This window comes from Cucurbita pepo, chromosome 19, assembly GCF_057944985.1.
Source record: "Cucurbita pepo subsp. pepo isolate OVF chromosome 19, ASM5794498v1, whole genome shotgun sequence".
Taxonomy (NCBI): domain Eukaryota; kingdom Viridiplantae; phylum Streptophyta; class Magnoliopsida; order Cucurbitales; family Cucurbitaceae; genus Cucurbita; species Cucurbita pepo.
Window position 1 is genome coordinate 2,424,505 of NC_141816.1, and position 19,557 is coordinate 2,444,061.

At 34.4% G+C, this 19,557-nt stretch overlaps 3 protein-coding genes and 1 long non-coding RNA gene across 5 annotated transcripts; 2 read left to right on the forward strand and 2 right to left on the reverse strand.

The window, feature by feature from the left end:
• Positions 1-1,911: 1,911 nt before the first annotated feature.
• Positions 1,912-3,225, reverse strand: LOC111782050 (uncharacterized). Its single transcript, XM_023662821.2, has 4 exons — positions 2,861-3,225; positions 2,577-2,653; positions 2,360-2,508; positions 1,912-2,284 (listed from the first exon to the last, which is right to left on the reverse strand). The coding sequence occupies exons 1-4, from the start codon at positions 3,111-3,113 to the stop codon at positions 1,990-1,992; spliced, it is 774 nt and encodes a 257-aa protein (XP_023518589.2). The 5' UTR covers positions 3,114-3,225; the 3' UTR covers positions 1,912-1,989.
• An 11,569-nt stretch (positions 3,226-14,794) lies between these two features.
• Positions 14,795-17,867, forward strand: LOC111781837 (kinetochore protein SPC24 homolog). 2 transcript variants are annotated; one of them, XR_002813017.2, is made up of 6 exons: positions 14,795-15,080; positions 15,247-15,388; positions 15,471-15,572; positions 16,642-16,730; positions 17,158-17,325; positions 17,730-17,867. XR_002813017.2 is itself a non-coding variant. In XM_023662550.2 (5 exons), the coding sequence occupies exons 1-5, from the start codon at positions 14,903-14,905 to the stop codon at positions 16,905-16,907; spliced, it is 606 nt and encodes a 201-aa protein (XP_023518318.2). In that variant the 5' UTR covers positions 14,796-14,902; the 3' UTR covers positions 16,908-17,038. The 2 variants fall into 2 exon arrangements, 1 of the variants encoding a protein (XP_023518318.2); XM_023662550.2 differs by lacking the exons at positions 17,158-17,325; positions 17,730-17,867 and adding an exon at positions 16,798-17,038 and having other exon boundaries at positions 14,796-15,080; positions 16,642-16,715.
• Positions 17,364-18,697, reverse strand: LOC111781836 (gamma-interferon-responsive lysosomal thiol protein). The gene is made up of 5 exons (XM_023662549.2): positions 18,443-18,697; positions 18,311-18,376; positions 18,090-18,227; positions 17,925-18,017; positions 17,364-17,825 (listed from the first exon to the last, which is right to left on the reverse strand). Exons 1-5 carry the CDS (start codon positions 18,695-18,697, stop codon positions 17,664-17,666), a joined length of 714 nt encoding a protein of 237 aa, XP_023518317.2. The 3' UTR covers positions 17,364-17,663.
• On the forward strand, positions 17,970-18,973 carry LOC147786604 (uncharacterized). Its single transcript, XR_015414557.1, has 2 exons — positions 17,970-18,124; positions 18,319-18,973. It is a non-coding gene; the product is annotated as an uncharacterized LOC147786604 (long non-coding RNA).
• Positions 18,974-19,557: the final 584 nt, after the last annotated feature.

Genomic DNA, 19,557 nt, shown 5'->3' on the forward strand with positions numbered 1-19,557 from the left:
AAATCAGAATCCATTGAAAATGCTTTGTAAACATGATTAAAAAAATTGCTTCATGATACATAGAGAAAAGAAAAGTTTTATTACCAAACACAATATAGAACAATGAAAATATTGAATTCGATTTTTTATTGAGTCAATTAAGTTTATATCCAAAATAGGTGAAGACTCGATATAAGTGAGAACGAATTCGAGGATGAAAGCAACCAAATTTGGAGCTAGATAGAACTTTGGCTAAAATCAATCAAGTAATTGACCTTACTATAGGATAGACTAGAAATTGTGTGAGTTGCAATTTATGATGTATGAGCTATGATGATGTGTGAGTTTATGATGATGTATGAATTGTATCGTATGATGTCGTATACTAGTATATGATGATGTTTGCGTTATAATGCATGATGCTGTACATAATATGTATATTTTGATTTATAACGTACTTGATATGCTTGATACACTTTATGGCGATATGATGAGTATGATGATTGCATGACGTTTGTTTTAATATGTTGATGTTTTCCATATTAAGTATGATATACGATGATGAGTGTCATATTGCATCATATCGATAGGCTGACATAGGACACAATCCTAAGAGCATGAAAATGATATTAATATAAATATCCACAAATATGTGTTAATTAATGTAACAAAGAGATTAGACTAGAGGGTTGTGTCAGAAGAGATGATAATATGGAAATTAGAGGGACCTCATATATGTTGTATGTTCATAAGCATAGGGATACTTTCCCTTGAGATGATGAATGCAAATGCGCACAGTATGATGATGAGGGAGTTCATGAGGCGCATGACACCAGGGGTTCCACTGACCTCCGGACGTTGCTACAAATTAGTTTGACCAGAAAGGGTCCAAGGGGTGAGCGAGTCCCCGTGGGTTCACACTCGCACGTGTGGGTCATGTGTAGGTGGAGACTGTAGGCCACCCCTAGATGAGATAGAGATAGGTCACAAGAGCATAATTGCATGTGTTTGTATTTGCATGACCCCCTAGAGTGGGGTCACTTACTGAGTATTATTCGAAATACTCAAGTTGTGTGCCACATCATTTTTCAGGTAAAGGCAAGGCGCAAATGTACGGATGACGACGACATCGAGAACAGAGATTGTAGCACGTGCATAGGGTAGATTCATATTTAAATTCCTAACCTTAGGTTAGAATAAGTTGTTTTACATTTCATCGATTTAAATTATTTTTTATTTTGTTTAAATTTTCAGTTTTTCGTATTAAACACGTAAGATCATGGTTGTTCATCGACTCTCTACATCATCTTAGCTATGTAAAAATTCACTTCTAATATTACCATAGTTAAAAATAAATAAGTAAATAAAGACATTAAGCACATGAAGACTAAAACAATCATATAATATACATTCAAATTGTACCATGGAAGTGATTAATTTAATTGAATAATTAGCTCTTCATGCATCCTAGAGACACACATGGAATAGTTTAATCAATTCATGATTAGATTTTATGTAATTTATTTGTTTAATTAATGCTAATATTTTGTCTGATCAACAACAGATAAGTATGTGCATGTATTGGAATAAGAGAATATGAACATTTATATGTATAAATAAGAGAATTATTACTTAATAAGTCTTTTTATAATTTATTTTCTAAAACCCATTTTATAAACTTTTACATTGAAGTTCAAATCTAGACGTGTTTTAAAACTGTGAAGCTGACTGTAATATGTAACGAGTTAAAGCGAATAATATCTACTAACGGTGGGTTTGAATTATTAGACTAACTAAATGACATTATTTTTATTGGTATGACAGATAATGAAAGTATCTGCATAAAATGGACAATATCGTACCATTACGACGGTTTATTGTTTCTATCTGCGACAAATTAGGTACATATCGGGAAATAAGTACTTCAACATCTCACTTAGAATTTGATGTGTTGAATTCATATAGTCAGATCCAGAGTACTTACTCTCTCTTTAGCCTCCTCTTCCTTTGCTAAGGAGATTTTGAATGAAATGAGCACAAAGATAGAGACAAATCAGTTCTATCTTCTAAACCTTCTTGTTCTATCCTCCTTCTCTTCTCAATCTTCATCTCCTCTCTTGCAGCAATCTTTAGCGATAAACTCAAGTCTAGTTCTTCTTCCCCTTTCCTCATTCTCGTGTTCCGTTCACCGACCGTGCTCGTGCCGAATTCCCTCGATCTCGCTTCACTCAATGCCGAGGCCTTCCCCGTGTAAAGGGTTTGTGTTGTTTTGTTCTCGTAATCACTCCATGAATGGCTACCGAATCTAACACGACGACGATCGAGTTCAAGATGAATTTTGCAAAAATAATAATTGTAATGAATTAAGAGATGTTCTTACCGAAAAATATTAGAAGGGTAGGTTTGGTTATGGCGTTGGAACATGGGGATTTGGCTGACAGTGAATATGTTGCGATCACTAGTTTGAGACATTAAAACCCTTTGATCCGCCACCGTTGTCATTTCATTGCTCTTCTTGCTTCGATACATCTGAAATTGAGATGAATTTATGCAATGATTGAAGAAAGGAAGAGAGATTAGTAGGAGAGTAAAGCAACCTGGAGATGGCTCTTGACATGGGCGATGCTTAGTCCTTTGATGTTCATTAATTGAAGAACCAACTTGGGTGTAGCATCTATGAAATCAAAATCATGAACAAAACATGGAAATTTAGATCTAAAAATTAAAATTTTGAAATTTTGAAATTTTGAAATGGATTTGAATTGAGCTCATCCTAATCAAGAATTTGTTAGATCAGGAGTGAATTAAAAATTAGAAAAATGATTGTGAAATGATGGGGTGATGATGAATTAGGAGTAAATTGGATGAAGTTGATTATTACTTTGTTGTCCGCCCAGTGATTGGACGGCATGAAGGAAGCGAAAGTGTAGATCAGGGGTCCAACGGAGTCGTGGGAGTTTGGATCTGACATAGGGCCTCACGGTGGGCTTCTTTTGCCGCTCATCGTTCTCTTCAATTGTGCTATTGCTTGAGCTGCCTTCATTTCCCAATTCGCTTTGGGACTTGTTGCTATCACTTCTACTCTTGTTTGAACATTCTGCAGCTGCTGCACCACCGTCGCTTCCCCCTTCCATAGATCTCTGATTTACAGCACAGGAAGAATGATGACTATAAACAGGCAAATGGCTTCCAAGAGGAGAGAGAAAGACAGAAGACTCGTGTCTGATGATGTGTTGGGAAACCTCAAATGAAGCTTCATGAACTATATGCATCTCATCATGTGTGACCCTCCCTCAGCTTGGTTAAATTAGGGCATAATGATCATGTGCATCATGCATCCCATCACATCCCATGTCTATATGTGTATTAAAATATAACTCTTGTCGGTTTGGAATGAATCCAAATATCAAGTTTTCCCATACCCCTTATAATTTTGAAATAATAATAAATAAATTATTACACTTTTTATAAATTTATAGTAAATCAAGTACATTAATTAAAAGAAATAAACCCATAAATTATTACAATTATTTACGAAGGATCCGTTAGTGTCGCAAGAATATATACATTACAACCTATACGGTTTGAGTTGAGTTATGAAAATTTTATTAGTTGAGTTGCGTTGACATAAGCCCAATGAAGTTAGTATTCCTTACCTATAAACTCATGATCATTCCCTAAATTAGCCGACGTGGGACTTTCATCATCCAACACCTCCCCTCGAACAAAGTGCGTCTCCCCTTAATCGAGGCTCAACTCCTTTGGAGTCTTAGTCATTTTTTACTGCCTTCGAGGAGGCTTGACTCCTTTTCTTTTGGAGTTCTTTGTTCGATGTTTGAGGATTTACCAATCTATTGGCACGATTAAGTTTAGGGTATGACTCTAATACCATGTTAGACGAACACGACTCTCCACAATGGTATGATATTGTCCACTTTGAGCATAAGCTCTCATGACTTTGCTTTGGACTTCCCCAAAATGCCTCGTGCCAATCAAGTTAGTATTCCTCACTTAACATCAATTTCTGGTTGATTTTAAAATACATATATTTATTTAATTTTATTTAAATTCATTATTATTATTTTTTATTATTTAGTCTCTAACGATTCTTTTAAATAATTTTGAACTATTTGGAAGGTAATTTTTTAAAATACAAAAATTGACTTAAAAATCTTAATTAAATATTTAAAAGAAAAACAAATAAATGTTTTTCGAAAAAAAATATTTTACTTTTATTAAAAATAATAATTACCAACGGAACTCAAAATGTTTCAACTCAACCGACCCAACTCACGAACATCTTTAGTCTTAATAATATTTTTAAAAACTTTTATTGAAATAAAAAAATCAGAAAAATATTTAAATTTATAAATAAACACTTAATCCATTTTAAATCATTTTTTAATTTTCTTATTATTAATTTAAAATACACGTAGCAATTTTATTTTGATATTTAGAAATAACCTAACTTAATTGATTAAAACATTTAATCTTAAAATAAATAAATAAATAAATAAAGATGAGAGAGAGAGAAAAAAAAAAAGAGGGCCCTTAAGTTTATGCATTTTATTATATAGTTGGGAAAATGTGAGAGATTTGGACAAAACTAGAAGTAATAATTTTATGAAAACCATTTTGGCGTCCATAAAAGATGTCTTTCCTATTTCTATTGATTCTATTTTATTAATAATTCCCATAAAAAATAATATATAAATGGGTGGATCATATTCATTATATTTCTTATAACTATTATATAAACCTAATTATATTTTTATATATATACACAGTCTAGCATGTGTGGATGAGATCAAAAGAAAGAAACTCGTGTTGCAGATGGATTCCATCTATGAGAAAAGAATCACGGACTTTATCACTCTAGACAGAGAGAGAATGATCGAGTGGTTCATATCCGATCCATACCTTTATCATAACTAGTCATATCAATTGAAGTTGCGAGTCTCAAACGTATAATCATAGTGAAAATCCATATTAGAGATCTCTTGGATTAACAATATGCTCCTGCAAATATGAGTTATCTAGAAGATATGACTATTTACAAGGAAGATCGTTGATATTTTCTTCGAGGAGAACATGAACATATAAGTAACATACGAAAAAACATGTTGGTATTATTTCGTCACATAAAAAAAATTAAAACTTAACTTATCTTATTCATCACGAACATATTTACTATTTAAATCATATTTCAGGTTATTGATGATGCACAACGAACAAAAAGAAAGCATGATACAGCGTGTGATTTAGAATGGTCGATTAACGTGTGATTTAGAATGGTCGATTTGAAAAAGAGAATGGGAAAGAAGAGATGGGTTTGGTGTTTTCATTCCTTCCACGTGCATTGCTTCATACGGTTGGAAGGTATGAGGCCTTGATTTTGCTATCTTTCATGTGTATCTTAGCTAGCTTGATAGAGGCATTTTCTTGGCTTTAAATCACGGATGTCCTGAGCCTTTGCACCCCATTTTTAGGCAGATTCTAGTTGAGTATTTAATTTACTCCTGCCCATGCATATGCAACTTGGATATTTTCTTATCTTATTATTATTTTAATTCTATGCATTGAAATGTCTCGTTAATAATCCGTATGTTTATTAGGAGTTGACATCAATATGCTCGTATATAACGTTACTGTAACGGCCCAGATCCACGCTGGTAGATATTGTCCTCTTTAGGCTTTAAAACACGTCTACTATGGGAAGGTTTCCACATCCTTATAAATGGTGGTTTGTTCTCCTCCCCAACCAATGTGGGACATCACAATCCACCTCCCTTTGGGGCCCAGCGTCCTCGATGGTGCTCTTTCTTTCCTCCAATCGATGTGGGACCGCCCCCAAATCCACCCCCTTTGGGGCCCAGCATCCTTACTGGCACACTACCTCATGTCTACCCCCCTTCGGGGAACAGCGAGAAGGCTGGCACATCGTCCAGTGTCTGGCTCTGATACCATTTGTACCCAGATCCACCGCAGTTATTGTCCTCTTTGGGCTTGGATCCACCGCAGTTATTGTCCTCTTTGGGCTTTTCCTTTCAAGCTTCCCCTCAAGTCTTTAAAACGCATCTGCTAGGGGAAGGTTTCCACACCCTTATAAATGGTGGTTTGTTCTCCTCCCTAACCAATGTAGGACATCACAGTTACTGTATGTTTAATCCTTAATTCATACACTATCACAAAACCTATTATTATTTTTCTAATTCGGTAAGCTTTCCTATTTGCGACACAAAACTCTTAAAATATTTGATATGTCTCGTACTAATAGAGGTTGTGTCATTTATTTATATACTCGTGATCTTCTTTTTAATCTGTTAACGTGGGATTGCAACAACTCTCCTCTCGAACAACAATCTTGAACGTATGGTCCCTAGACAAAGAATTTCATATTCGGAAAGCCACGAGATTCCCTAAATATTCTTAAATAATATTAATTTAAATTCTTACAACCCTAAAAAATAAGAATAAATAGAGGTTCCATGATCAGCTTCCCACATGTTGAACATCAAAATCCCATTGGAAAAATCGAAAAATTAAAATAAAAACAAAACAGAGAGCCAAAGTTTAGTCAGAAAGATTCACTCACCACCGTGGCCTCATCCTGTTTCGTCAACGCTCAACAGTGCCTTTGTCTGTTCTTTTTCTTTATTATTATTATTTTTTTTAAAATTTAAACATTATATTAAATTTTAATACATATAATTTAAAATTTGCATGAGAATGCGAATAGCCTATTTATGCGGATCTAACCCATAATTTGAGAATGAGTATGTCTGTCCTTTTTCATCTTTAATTTATATATTATTCCTCCTCTCATATATATATATATATGCACCATGCATGTATCTATATATATATATATATATATATATATATATATATATATATATGCACCATGCATTTGCACATGCATCATACCATACCATGCCATGTCATGTCATATTTGTTTATTTATATATAATATTTCATTGGTAGGTGGATGGTATTTGTATCAATATTATTTTATTGCCAATAATATGATGCTCTATCTATTTATTATTTATTATTTATTTATGTATGTGTGACAGATAAATAAACAAGTCATTACCATATTCCTAAACTCCTACTTCAATAAGTGTGTGTCTAAAAAAACAGGCTTTTTTAATGTTTTTTTTTTCTTTAAAAAATTATATTATATTTTGGAAATCATGTAATTAAATATTTAATTAATGTTAAGTAGAATATAAAGAAGAACAAATTAAGGGACTAATTTATATTGGTGTGGTTCCAATCAATACGTATGAATGGGTTGAAGGAACACAAAACGACATCACAAAAATATATTTTCTTAACTCTCAGTCAAAGGCACTGGTTGTCTTGTTCTCGAACATTAACTCTTCCTCTTTAGGTTTAAAAACTCGAGTGAAATTTTAATGAACGTATCCAAAATTAATCGGTTATGTTAATGACGTTTTAGATATTGTAGTAGTAAAGTAAAGTAAGGCATGACAGACTCTAATTTTCAAATGGAACTAGAGTCGTTACCATGTTCTAACTTCTTATGCGAAAATATTTATTTAAAATTTTTTCATAAAATAATGTTATAGACTTACGTGTTTAAGAAAAAATCTTAAAACAATACAAAAGAAATATTAAAATAAACATGGTTAAATATAAAAGTAGTAATGTCTTATACTAAACTAAGATCTAGGAATATGTGAGTTCTATGGTCTTTAATTGCATTGCTACCGTCAACTGTATACGAGTGTCTGACCTTCATTTGAAATATAAAAGGAGCACGTGACTTGAATATTTTACGAAAGATCTTATTATTGAGGTCAAAGAATGCAATCACATGCAATCATGATTAGGGACCTATCATTTAAAACCATCATAGGAGTGGCTCAAGTCACTAAAAATTTGATGTGTAGTACTTACCTTGGAATAACCCAAAATATTAGGAAAAATAAAAGAAGAGAAAATGGATTGTCCCACGTTGTTTAAAGTTGAGAATGGGGTTAGTTTCCACTCCACTAGTCCTCACTCTATTTTAGCATCCCACTTGAATGGTTTGAGCCAGTCCTATAGATTACACTTTCTGACCGCTCAAGGCGAGATTTTGACTGATACAGCTTGGGTTTGATATGTTTGTACCCTTTCCTCTTAGTTTCAATTTTTTGGAAGCGTTTAAGGTTAGTACGACTACCTTTTTAACTAATTAAATTTTTTGGAGTAAGTTATTTATGCATAAGCTTAGTTAGTTTATATTATTATGAGTACGTTTAAATTATTTTATGCAAAAATAGGCTTAGTTAGTTTAAATTACTCGAGTAAGTTTAAATTACTTGGAGTAAATTTAAAGGATTATGAGCCAATTACTAGAGTAAAATTCTAACTTATAATTGTTTGACTCCTTAGGTAGAATTGAATTTTAGAGAGCAATGTTAAGGTTGCATAATGGAGTCGTAGTAGCTTCGGCCTAATTCAACCAAGTAAGTGACCTTTCTATCGGCTCGGTTGGAAGACTTGTCTTAGGTATGACGACACGTGTTCAATGGTGCCCTTGCACGTATCATTTATACTTTATGTTATATGATGATGTGATAATATTATATGATGATGTGATGACGTTAGATAATGATGTGATGATGTTATATGATGATGTGATGATGTTATTTAATGATGTAATGATGTTATATGATGATGTGATGATGTACATGACGTTGACATGATGATGATGCATAATAATAAGATGATGTGAAACGTATGATGATGAAATGACTTAATATGATGATGTTCCATATTAAGATGATGAACATGTATTAAATGTCACGATGTATTATGACAACGAGTTTACAAAGACACAACCCTAGTTAACTGTTAATGATGATAAATGTATGAAGGTCAATGCGTGCAGGTTACTTAGAATAATGTGTGAATGGTGTATACGGGCCTCATGCATTTTATGTGTTCATATACATCGGAATACTTCCCCATTTATGGTGATGAGTACGGACGCGTACACTATGATGATGATGATGGTTATGCCTCTGGCACTCAGGGGTCGGCTAACCTCCGGACATCGCTATGGACAACTAGCTCGACTACGAAGAGTCCAGGAGGGTGCAAAGCTTCTGGGGACCCACGCTCACACGTGTGGGTCCGTGTGTAGGGAAGCACTACATATCCAATTTTGTTTGGATTGGAGGCTACCTATATGATGATTTTTAATGATAGGTCCTAAATCAGGAGTGTGTTTGCATTCCCTTGTCCCCAGGATCACATACTGAGTATTTATTTAAAATACTCAAGTCACGTGCTATTTCTATTTTAGGTAAAAGCAAGACATCCATATTCGACTGACGACGATATTGCAATTTGAGACCATGGCACATGCATAGGGGAGTCGCGTTTATTTTCTTAGACTAAGGTTATAATATAGTGTTTTTAATTTTTACGTTTATTTATTTAATTTAGTATTTCGTTGTGTCATTTTAAAGATGTTTTTTTAATACATATAAGTCCATGATAGTATCATGAAGTTTATGTTTTATGATGAAGTTTTAAATGTTTAATTTCTCATAAAAGTATAGATGACGATGATGGTAGTGACTCTAGGTAAGTAGAAATTTAAGGTCATTACATCCCTACACATGACCCGCCCATGTGAGCATGAGCCCACCAGGCGGGCTTGCACACCCCCTCAGCTTGCATGGTTGGGCTAGTTGACTGTAGTCGGACGTCCAAAGGTACAACAAACTCTTGAATATAATGCAAGGCATGATCATCATGGTGTACGCGTTTCGTACTCGTCATAAAAGGGAAAGTATCCCGATGTAAATGGACATACAATATGCATGAGATCTGTATACTTTTCATCTTAAATCATTCATGTAACACCAGCCCACACATCCTTCACATATTACTCTAGATAACATGCATGCATAAGCTTTCGTAAATTCATCATTTATAACACCACTTAGAAGTTGTGTATCAAAAAACTCTTTATCATAATGCAACATAGCAGCTCATACATGCACATCATCGTACATGAGATATCATTGTACTACGTCATATCATCATCATACATCTCATGTTATCATATCATAATCCATCATCATCCTAACGTATCATAACATCATAGTACATTACATCATCATAACATTATAGCATCACCGTAACACATCATAACATCATACCAAATCACATCCTCATAACATCATAGCATTATCATAACACATTATAATATCATATCAACATAAATGACACGTTCAAGGGCCAAAGGACATGTGTCATCATACATAAGACAAGTCTTTGGACCGAGCCGATAGTAGTGTCACTTACCCGATAGTAGAGGTGGAGTCTCACAATCCTCCCCCATTTGGGACCCAGCATCCTCGCTGGCAGTCATTCCCCTCTCTAATCGATATGGGATCTCACAATCCTCCACCCTTTGGGACCCAGCGTCCTCGTTGGCACTCCCTCTCTCTAATCAATGTCGGATCTCATGATCCACCCCCTTTTGGTGCACAATATCCTTATTGACACTCATTCTGACACTCATTCCCCTTTCTAATCGATGTGGGATCTCACAATCCTCCCCTCCCCCTTACTGGCACTCATTCCTCTCTCCAATCGACGTGGGATCTCACAATCCTCCCTTCCCCCTTTGGGACCGAGCGTCCTCACTGACACTCCCTCTCTCCAATCAATGTTGGATTTCATAATCCACCCCTCTTCGGGGCCTAGCGAGGATATCGTCCTCGCTGGCATACCGCCCGATATCCATATTTGATATACCCTTTGTAATAGCTCAAACTCATCGTTAGCCGATATTTCCATTTTAGTCTTCCTCTCTCAAAATTTTTAAAACGCTGCCTCGATACATTTACACACACCCTTACAAAGAAGGCTGAAATCTCATCAAAATGCATGAATTTAATTTGAACCCTATAATTTTCCCTCTATTTTGTTTAGCTTTGTGTCTAAGACTTCGTTTTTTAGTCCCGAAGAAATAGGATTGAGACTAAAAGAAGAAAGCGAAAACAAATAAAAGAAAAATAAAAGAAAACAACCCACCTTCATGAAATAGGGAAAGAATCTCTTAATTTAAAATAATAAGGTGCATGATTATTTTATATATATCTACTCCATCAATCCCTTTCCAATGCTTAGTACATTTCATACACTTCAATTAATTAGCCTACTAGCCCTAGTGGTATTATTCCATCTACTCAAATAATATATTATTTATATATATTCTATGATAATATATTTTTTTTATTTTCCCTTATTAAAAATTTAAAATTGAAATTGACAAATACCTACGACTAAAATGATGAAATGATGTATATAATATGATATAATTAAAGAAAGTAAAAGATGAAGGGACAAAGTCCAAAAGCATCACACATTCAAACATCCTTCTTTTACTAAGAAATTTTGTCTTGACTCTACTTTTGAAGCTTTTAAGAGAACAAATTGCGTGGGAGAGAAAAGAAATACATTCTTGTATTATATGTTTCCATATCAAAAAAATATTGTTTTAAGTTTAAATACATAGATGGAACATAAAAGAAAAGCGATACGAGATGACACAACAACAAAAAATGGAAGCTTTGGTTCCCGAGACTTGGATCTTTATGTCACCTACTTCAGATCTGCTCCCAACCTCGACCAATTCCTAGTTGTCACTTGAAAAACATGTATAAGTATAAGACTCAATAAGTAGCTTACTTGTAGGTTATTAATGACAAGGTCCTAGTTGTCACCTGAAAAACATATAAGACATTGAGGGAGTATAAGTATAACGATATGAAAATTAAAAAAAAAAAAAAATTGTAAACTTCGGCTTTTTCAGGTAGGAAAAGTAATTACACATCCAAGTTTCCCATTAGGATAGACGCCGATAGACTGTTATGATAGGTCTCATGTATGCAATTATGTATCTTTGCATTATATACCCAATAGGGGATCGCTTACCGAGTATTTCTTAAAATATCAAGTCACGTGCTACTCTATTTTTTAGGTAAAGGCAAGGCGTCCTGTAAGGCTAACAGTAGTATTGTAATCCCGAGATTGTGGCACATAGTTAGGATAATTTCGTATTTTTTAATTTTAGTAGACTATAGGTCAGTATAAGTTAAATTGCATTTCCATTTAGTAGCATATAGATTAGTATAGGGCATTTCATTTTGTATTGTTGTTCGTTTTGTTTCAATTAGTATTAGATTATTTCAAGAAATTAATTGAAGCATGTGAGACTAACGTTCAGGTTATTATAAAGTCTTAATAAAGTTAATTTTGCATTAAATGTTCATAATATGTGTACGGTACCGACCTTATGTTAAGTAGAAAATTTAGGATCGTTACAATAAAACTCAGTAAGTAGGTTACTTGTAGGCTCTTAATCGTGTCCATGGTGGATTTTAGGGGCACAAACTCTTTTCTTGATCATGAGACATATCTTGGTGTTGGGATTGCCCTAAAGCCTCGTACTTAATCATTTGATTTTTAATAATAATTTTTATTATTTTATTTACAATAATATTATCTATTATATGAAAAATCTAAGGTTATTAATGTAATCTTGAACCATATGCGAACTTATAAGAGAATTGTGTTCAAGCAATAACCAAGAGGGTCTATAGTATATGGATAAGGTTGGGTGCCTTGTCCGGGTAACACTAATGACACAACACACTTTGTAATAGTTAAAAATGATTTGATCCAAATCGTTCAGTTGGAGACATGTAAGTGAGAGTAGCCTATACAATGATTTTTTATAATGCTTGACCAAGAAATATTTAATCTCTCCTTATAGATCTGCTATTGAAGAAGATTAATATCATATGCGACTCGATCTTAATTTTGAGTGAGTTATGAACTCCTATTTGTTGGGGCTTGTTCTTTAATTTGTATGGGTGAGAATGACTCTCTTTGCAAATTCAATATGTCTATCATATTTATATTGGGACTTAACAAATAGAGAATTGGGAACATAACAACATGAGATGAAATTTACTCATTTCTATATAAGGAAAGTAGATGAGTTCTTCTACTTTGAATAATGGGCCCCACTCTCTCATTGGCCGACCAGGATTTGATTTATGATTTGATCATAAACCAATTGTTTATTAGAGAATCATGGTACATAATGTGAAGGATGTAATTATAGGGGTAAAACAGACTTTTAACCTAGCTGTAATTATGAACAACTCGGGAATGATTGACTTACTTGTAATGATTATATAATTGGACATAACTTGTCTATGGTGGAGTCACGTTTAGTTAGTAAATGAAAATTGATTAATTAAAGAGTTTAATTAATTAATTTATATTATTAGGGCTTATAATCTGTAAATTCATAATATCTCATTGCTAGCTCACAGTAACACTAAAAAATTTAATTTAATTAAAGGGTTTAAATTAATATTTAATATATTATATATATTAAATATAAAAGAGAAAATAGATGGGTGTTAGTAAGAACCCTTGTTTAGGTTAATTGGATTACAAAGGGTAGAACTCTAGTCTCACACAGGAGTGTGACGCCATACTTGTGAAGTAGGTTCAGACAAAGTTTGAACTCCTAGACAACGTGATGCTGAAGACCACTGGAGAGATAGTGAGATGGTGACTTGTAAATAGGTAAGACTAGCAGAGACATTATACGTTTTAGAGAAGACACTAGACATAAAGGAAGCATTTTCAAAGTTTGAGGGAGGCTAGCTACCAAACAAGAGTTTTCAGAGAGTCTCCTAGGATGATGATGATGATGTGCATGATATTCGAGTGTGGACGCATACACTATGATGATGAGGATGATGTGCATGATATTTGAGGGTTTATTGACCTTCGAACATCCGGCTATGGACAACTAGCCCAACTATGATGAGCTTAGGGGGTGCAAACCGCCTGGTGGACTAACGCTCGCACGTGTGGATCGTAAGTAAGGAAGTAATACACATCCAATTTTGTCTAGACTCGAGGCTATCTCTATAATGGTTTTAACGATAGGTTCCTAAACATGAGTTGTATGTGTTTATATTCCCTGATCCTAATAGTGGGTCACTTACCAAGTATTTTTTAAAATAATCAAGTCGTGTGTTACTTTTTTTTCAGGTAAAAGGAAATCACCCCTGTACGGCTGACAACGACATTGCAAGTCAAGACCATAACACGTGTCTAAGATAATAGTTTTTCATTTCTAGACTTTAGATTAGTACATGGTGAATTTAATTTTATCATTTTATTTGTTTTATTTAGTATCTCATTATGTTCCTAAAAACTTTTTGAAATATATAAGTTGATGACAATATTTTACGAGGATCTTTTAAATATTTAATTCCGCATAACAGAGTATGTTATGATGATGATAGCTAGAATAATAGATATCTAAGGTCGTTGCAGTGAGACATCTAACTAACAAATTTGGATACGAGATACCGGATATTAATAAAGCCTATGAAGTAAAAGGTATCTACAACTCAGCCTCTCACGACCATATTAACTTTGGAACCATCTTTTTTAAATTTTAAATAATATATTTTAATAACTATATATTTAAATTTATATTTTATTAAAGTAATATTTAAGCCAAAAATCAATTTGAATCTCATTTTAATTTTAAATATATATATTTATTTAATATATTTAATATACATTAATTATTTTAATATTTTAATATATAAAATACACATTTTTTTTTTTTTTAATATTTAACATGTTAAATGTTAATTTAAACACATATTATACTAATATATTAATTTGAATCTTAAAAAAAAAAAAAATCTTAATGAATAAAAACACAATCTCAAATGAAATTAATGAAGTTCCTGGAAAAAAACAAAATGAGAGGTAGATTTTAAATTTGTATCATCACATCACTCTTCTCTCCAATCTCGTTGTTGGTTCGTTGTTGATTTAGAGGAATATGGGGGATTTCTCCGGAAAGATGAACATCGAGGACCTCTTATCTTATGGCGACGATCTGGTGGCTTTATTGAAGGACCAAAACGACGTTCAAACCTTGAATCAATGTCTCCAACATTTCAACGCCCTTCAATCTTCTTGTCACGATGATTCCCGTAATGTTCACAGCTCAGTTCAAGGTCTATTTTCTCTCTCTCTCTCTCTCTCTCTCTCTCTCTCTCTCTCGAAAAATAGGTTAAATTCGTAATCGTTTCGCGGTTAGTGATTTTGGGTTTTTTTTTGGGGTGAACGAATTGTGAGAGTTGGTTCCGTATAATTTGTTTAACGAGTTGTTAAATGATTCAGATTATGAGAAGAAAATCGAGGAATGCCGGGTGAAAACAGAGGAGGCGAAAGCGAGAACTGTTGCAGACGATGAAATGGATATTCTTGAAAAGGAGATCGAAGAGGAAGTTAGGGAAGAACATTTGCTCATGGAGGAGATTAGATGAGTATATAATTAAATTTATGAGTTAAATTTGAGATATGATTCTTTCTCCCTAATGTATTTGAATGATTTTCTTCAACACACTTGTCACCAATCAGATTAATGAGCTAGACCGACGAAGGATTTCGGTTCAAGAAAGGAAGCAGGCAACGAAGAAACTTGAACAACAAGAACTTAGGGCGCAGTGAGTATATATCTAATTTCTATAGTGAAGATGTGACTGTTAATTTAGTAGCAATGAACTAATTCCTGTAAAATTTGTGTCTATTTTATTAATATGCAGTTCTAAGTATTATCTGACAACCATAATCTTTATGCATATTAGTGTTCTTCTTATGCATATTAGTGTTCTTCTTGTTAGGAATCACGACTCTCTACAATGTTATGATATTGCCCACTTTGAGTATAAGCTCTCATGACTTTGCTCCTGGCTCCCCCAAAAAGCTTTATACCAATGAAGATGTATTCCCTACTTGTAAATCCATGATCAACCCCTTATTGCCGATGTGGGACTCCTCTCCCAACAAAATCCTCAACAATCCTCCCCTCGAACAAAGTACACCAAAGAGCCTCCCTGAGACTTATGGAACCCTTGAACAACCTCCTCTTAATTGAGGCTAGACTCCTTTGGAGCCCTCGAACAAAGTACACCCTTTATTCGACACTTGAGTCACTTTTGACTACGTGTTCAATGCTCACAACTTCTTTGTTTGACATTTGAGGATTCTATTGACATGGCTAAGTTAAGAACATGACTTTGATACCATGTCAGGAATCACGACTCTCTACAGTAGTATGATATTGTCCACCTTGAGCATAAGCTCTCATGGGTTTGCTTTTGGTTTTCCCAAAGGGCCTCATACCAATGAAGATGTATTCCTTACCTATAAACTCATGATCAACCCTTTAATTAGTCGATGTGGGACTTCTCCCCAGCAATCTTCTAACACTTCAGAAGTAACTTAGATCTGCCTCTGCATTTGAATTTGTGTCCTGTGCTGATAACAAGAAATTTCTCTTCAGGGTATTTGAGATTTGTTAATGCCTCCACACCAGTTTCTTGTGTAGATGGAGGTGGATTAGACAATAACATCAGGAACTGGATTTACAATGGTTACAATTACCATGTTCTTCTTTACTATGAACTTATTTAAACTGGTTGATACTTGATAAGTCGAATCTCGGTAATCTTTAGTTGACATTAACCGACAATTCTATATCTTCCAAATTGATACACATTTTTGTTCTTACAGGAGGAAGCTTTCAATGTATGCATCAGTCACTGATATCATTCCAAACATGGATGATCAATCTAAAATATCTGGCCGTATCCTTCATCTGAGTTTCTACGCTTCTGTTATACATATATTCTCTGGCTATTACTTTACCTTAACGTTCATCAACTACAGATATTGTGGTTAGAAATAAACGGGTTGTGCAGAAGTTTGAATTGGATCCGACTAAGATGTCTTCTTTTGATATATGCAATGACATTTGGAATATGATTAATTCCCCATAGTACCAATGTTTAAAGCAATGATTTCTAAAGTACTGTATTGTTTGTGATAACTTATTGTAAATCACATCTCCTTAGTTCTAAGATTTTTGATGAAAAGAATGCCTATCTATTCTAGACGCCATTCCATGAAATGTTGCTCATTTCCACGGATAATTGGTTCTCAAGGGAGCCAATTGAACTTGTATTCATTCCACTCATCTCATATGGCAGTTTAAATTAGTTTGATTATGATACTATTTTATTATCACAGGATGTCATTGTATCTAATTATGCTGTAGTTCTGAGACGATATTTTAGGGTGATAATACTCATTTGTTGAAGAAGCAGCAACCAAGAAAGACGAGATCTAGCCATCATCAGAATCATGATATCAGATTCAGTTTCAGTATGTTTCGTAAGATGGAGTTCAGAATATCAGGTTCTATGCTTTCCCCTAATCTTTTGTAGAGCATTAACAGTTGAATTGTCCAATCATGTTGAAGAAGTGTGCAATTTTTAGTACATAGAGAGTGATAGTTTGCTAGTTTTTGGTATGAGGAAAACATCAGACATTGACCATTTTAACTAAGTTCCAAACTTCGCTCTATCCGAGCGATCCGACATTACATCAACATACAAACATTAGCATCATCTTATCATAACTCTGAAACTAAATAGTTATACTCTATAGTTTTCTTCTTGTACTGTTATTTTGAAACAGAAACTAGTATCCATATTTCTGACTGGTTTGATCTTGAGATCTCCCGTTGCCAGCGTTTAAGATGTCGCGTTTCTTGGCGGAGTTACGTAGCAAACTTGACTGCCAACATTGTCACTCTGCAGGTAATGGCGGTCGTCGAGCATTATAGACCTGCAAGCATCTGGTGCAGGACTGCCGTTGTAAGCTTTGCAGACATATGCCATGAAGTTTTGGTAGTCCTGATTCAGACAAAAGAAAACAGGTTCATTTCAGAGAATGACAAGGCAAAGAAAGAACAATGATTCAAACTGGCTCAAGTCGAGTCGAGGCTGACCGACCTCTTGGAGAGGCTTATCATTGACAATAACCCATGGAACAAATCGGTGAGGCGGGTTGAGTTGAGTTGTTTCATAAGCATAGCTTTGTTCAAGCTGCATTTCAATGGCTTCCATTATCAGAGTCAAGAAACAGAGAGAAGATGGAGAAGAAGAAAGCAGCATTACCAGTTTTCCATGGCCATTTCTGTAGCAATCTATGGGTATAGCACTCAACTGAGCAATGTCAAAACACTTAGTCCATTCATTGTGTCTGTTTTGCACTGTAAATCCCTCAACACAATGGATGAATCTGAAATGTTTTTCCTTTTACACACCAAAAACACAGATTTTATTCATCTTCTCAAGATAGTTACCATTAGATTTGAACAAAATTAAGAGAGTTTTACTGTATCAGGGTAAATTGAAATTGTGCACGCTTCAATGGCGTTCAACATACATTCATCTGGTCCATGCTGCACCCAAACAGCACCAAATCAGAATCAGTGAAAAACATCAAAATCAAGGAATGGGAGGCATACCTGGCAAGAGAAGGCGCCGTCGGGTTGGATCCAGGCGTTGCCCCAAGGGATCATGCGGAGATTGACGGCGGAGATGAGTCCGTTTTCAAAAAGCTTCACCAAATGGTACACTATGAAGTTCGCACAGAAAGGGCACAGAGCTTCGTAATACACCGACACTGTTACTTTTCCCGATGCCGATGGCGACGGCGATAACAACAGCAACATCAACAGAGCCGTCACGGCGGGGGCGTCCCATCGGCTAAAGCGACCCATTATGAGGCGACTCAATTGCGGATCATCATGCCGGAACAAGATTTTGATTGATATCAGCTCTGCTGTTTTTATATCAATAATATCTGACGACAGTGTCGTTGTCAGTTGGAGCCTTCGGTGTTGTTGGACTCTCTCTTTTTCAATTTATTTTTACTTTGCTTTTCCTTTCTTTACCCACTTGTGTTTTTCTTTTAATTTATTATTTTGGAATAACAACAACCAACCATAAAAGTTACATTATCCAAACATATCCATTCCAATCATTAGGTTAAATTATATTTTTGTTTATAAGGTATAAACGCATTTTATAATCGTGAAGCTGACGGCGATATGTAACAGGTCAAAACAGACAATATTGGTATCAAAATCAAGCACCGAAGGCTGTGTCAGCAGCGAGGACACCGGGCTCCCAAGAGAGTGGATTGTGAGATCTCATATTAATTGGAGAGGGGAACGAATGAACAGAGAATTCCATATTATTAAGAATGTAGAATGAGATAGAAAATATAATTGGGAAGGTGTATATTGTCATTGATATTGATATCCTTTAAATAGGATACAAGAAGTACAAATGAGGAAAATATAAAATAATTAAATACCGGGAATAAAATAAAATATACTCTAAATCAAATCATAAATTGAAGAATATTAAGATATAATATCTAAGATATATTCCATAAATAATATATCTCAACACTCCCCCTCAAGTTGGAGAGTGTATGTTAATCAAGTCCAACTTGTCTTTAACTTGTTTTTACGGTAGGTCAATAACACCCAAGTTGTCTTTCACTCTTGTCTTCTCAGTAATGAAAATATCCGTAAAAAAATAGACCGCCTTTGATTGGTTTGCATTTTTAGAT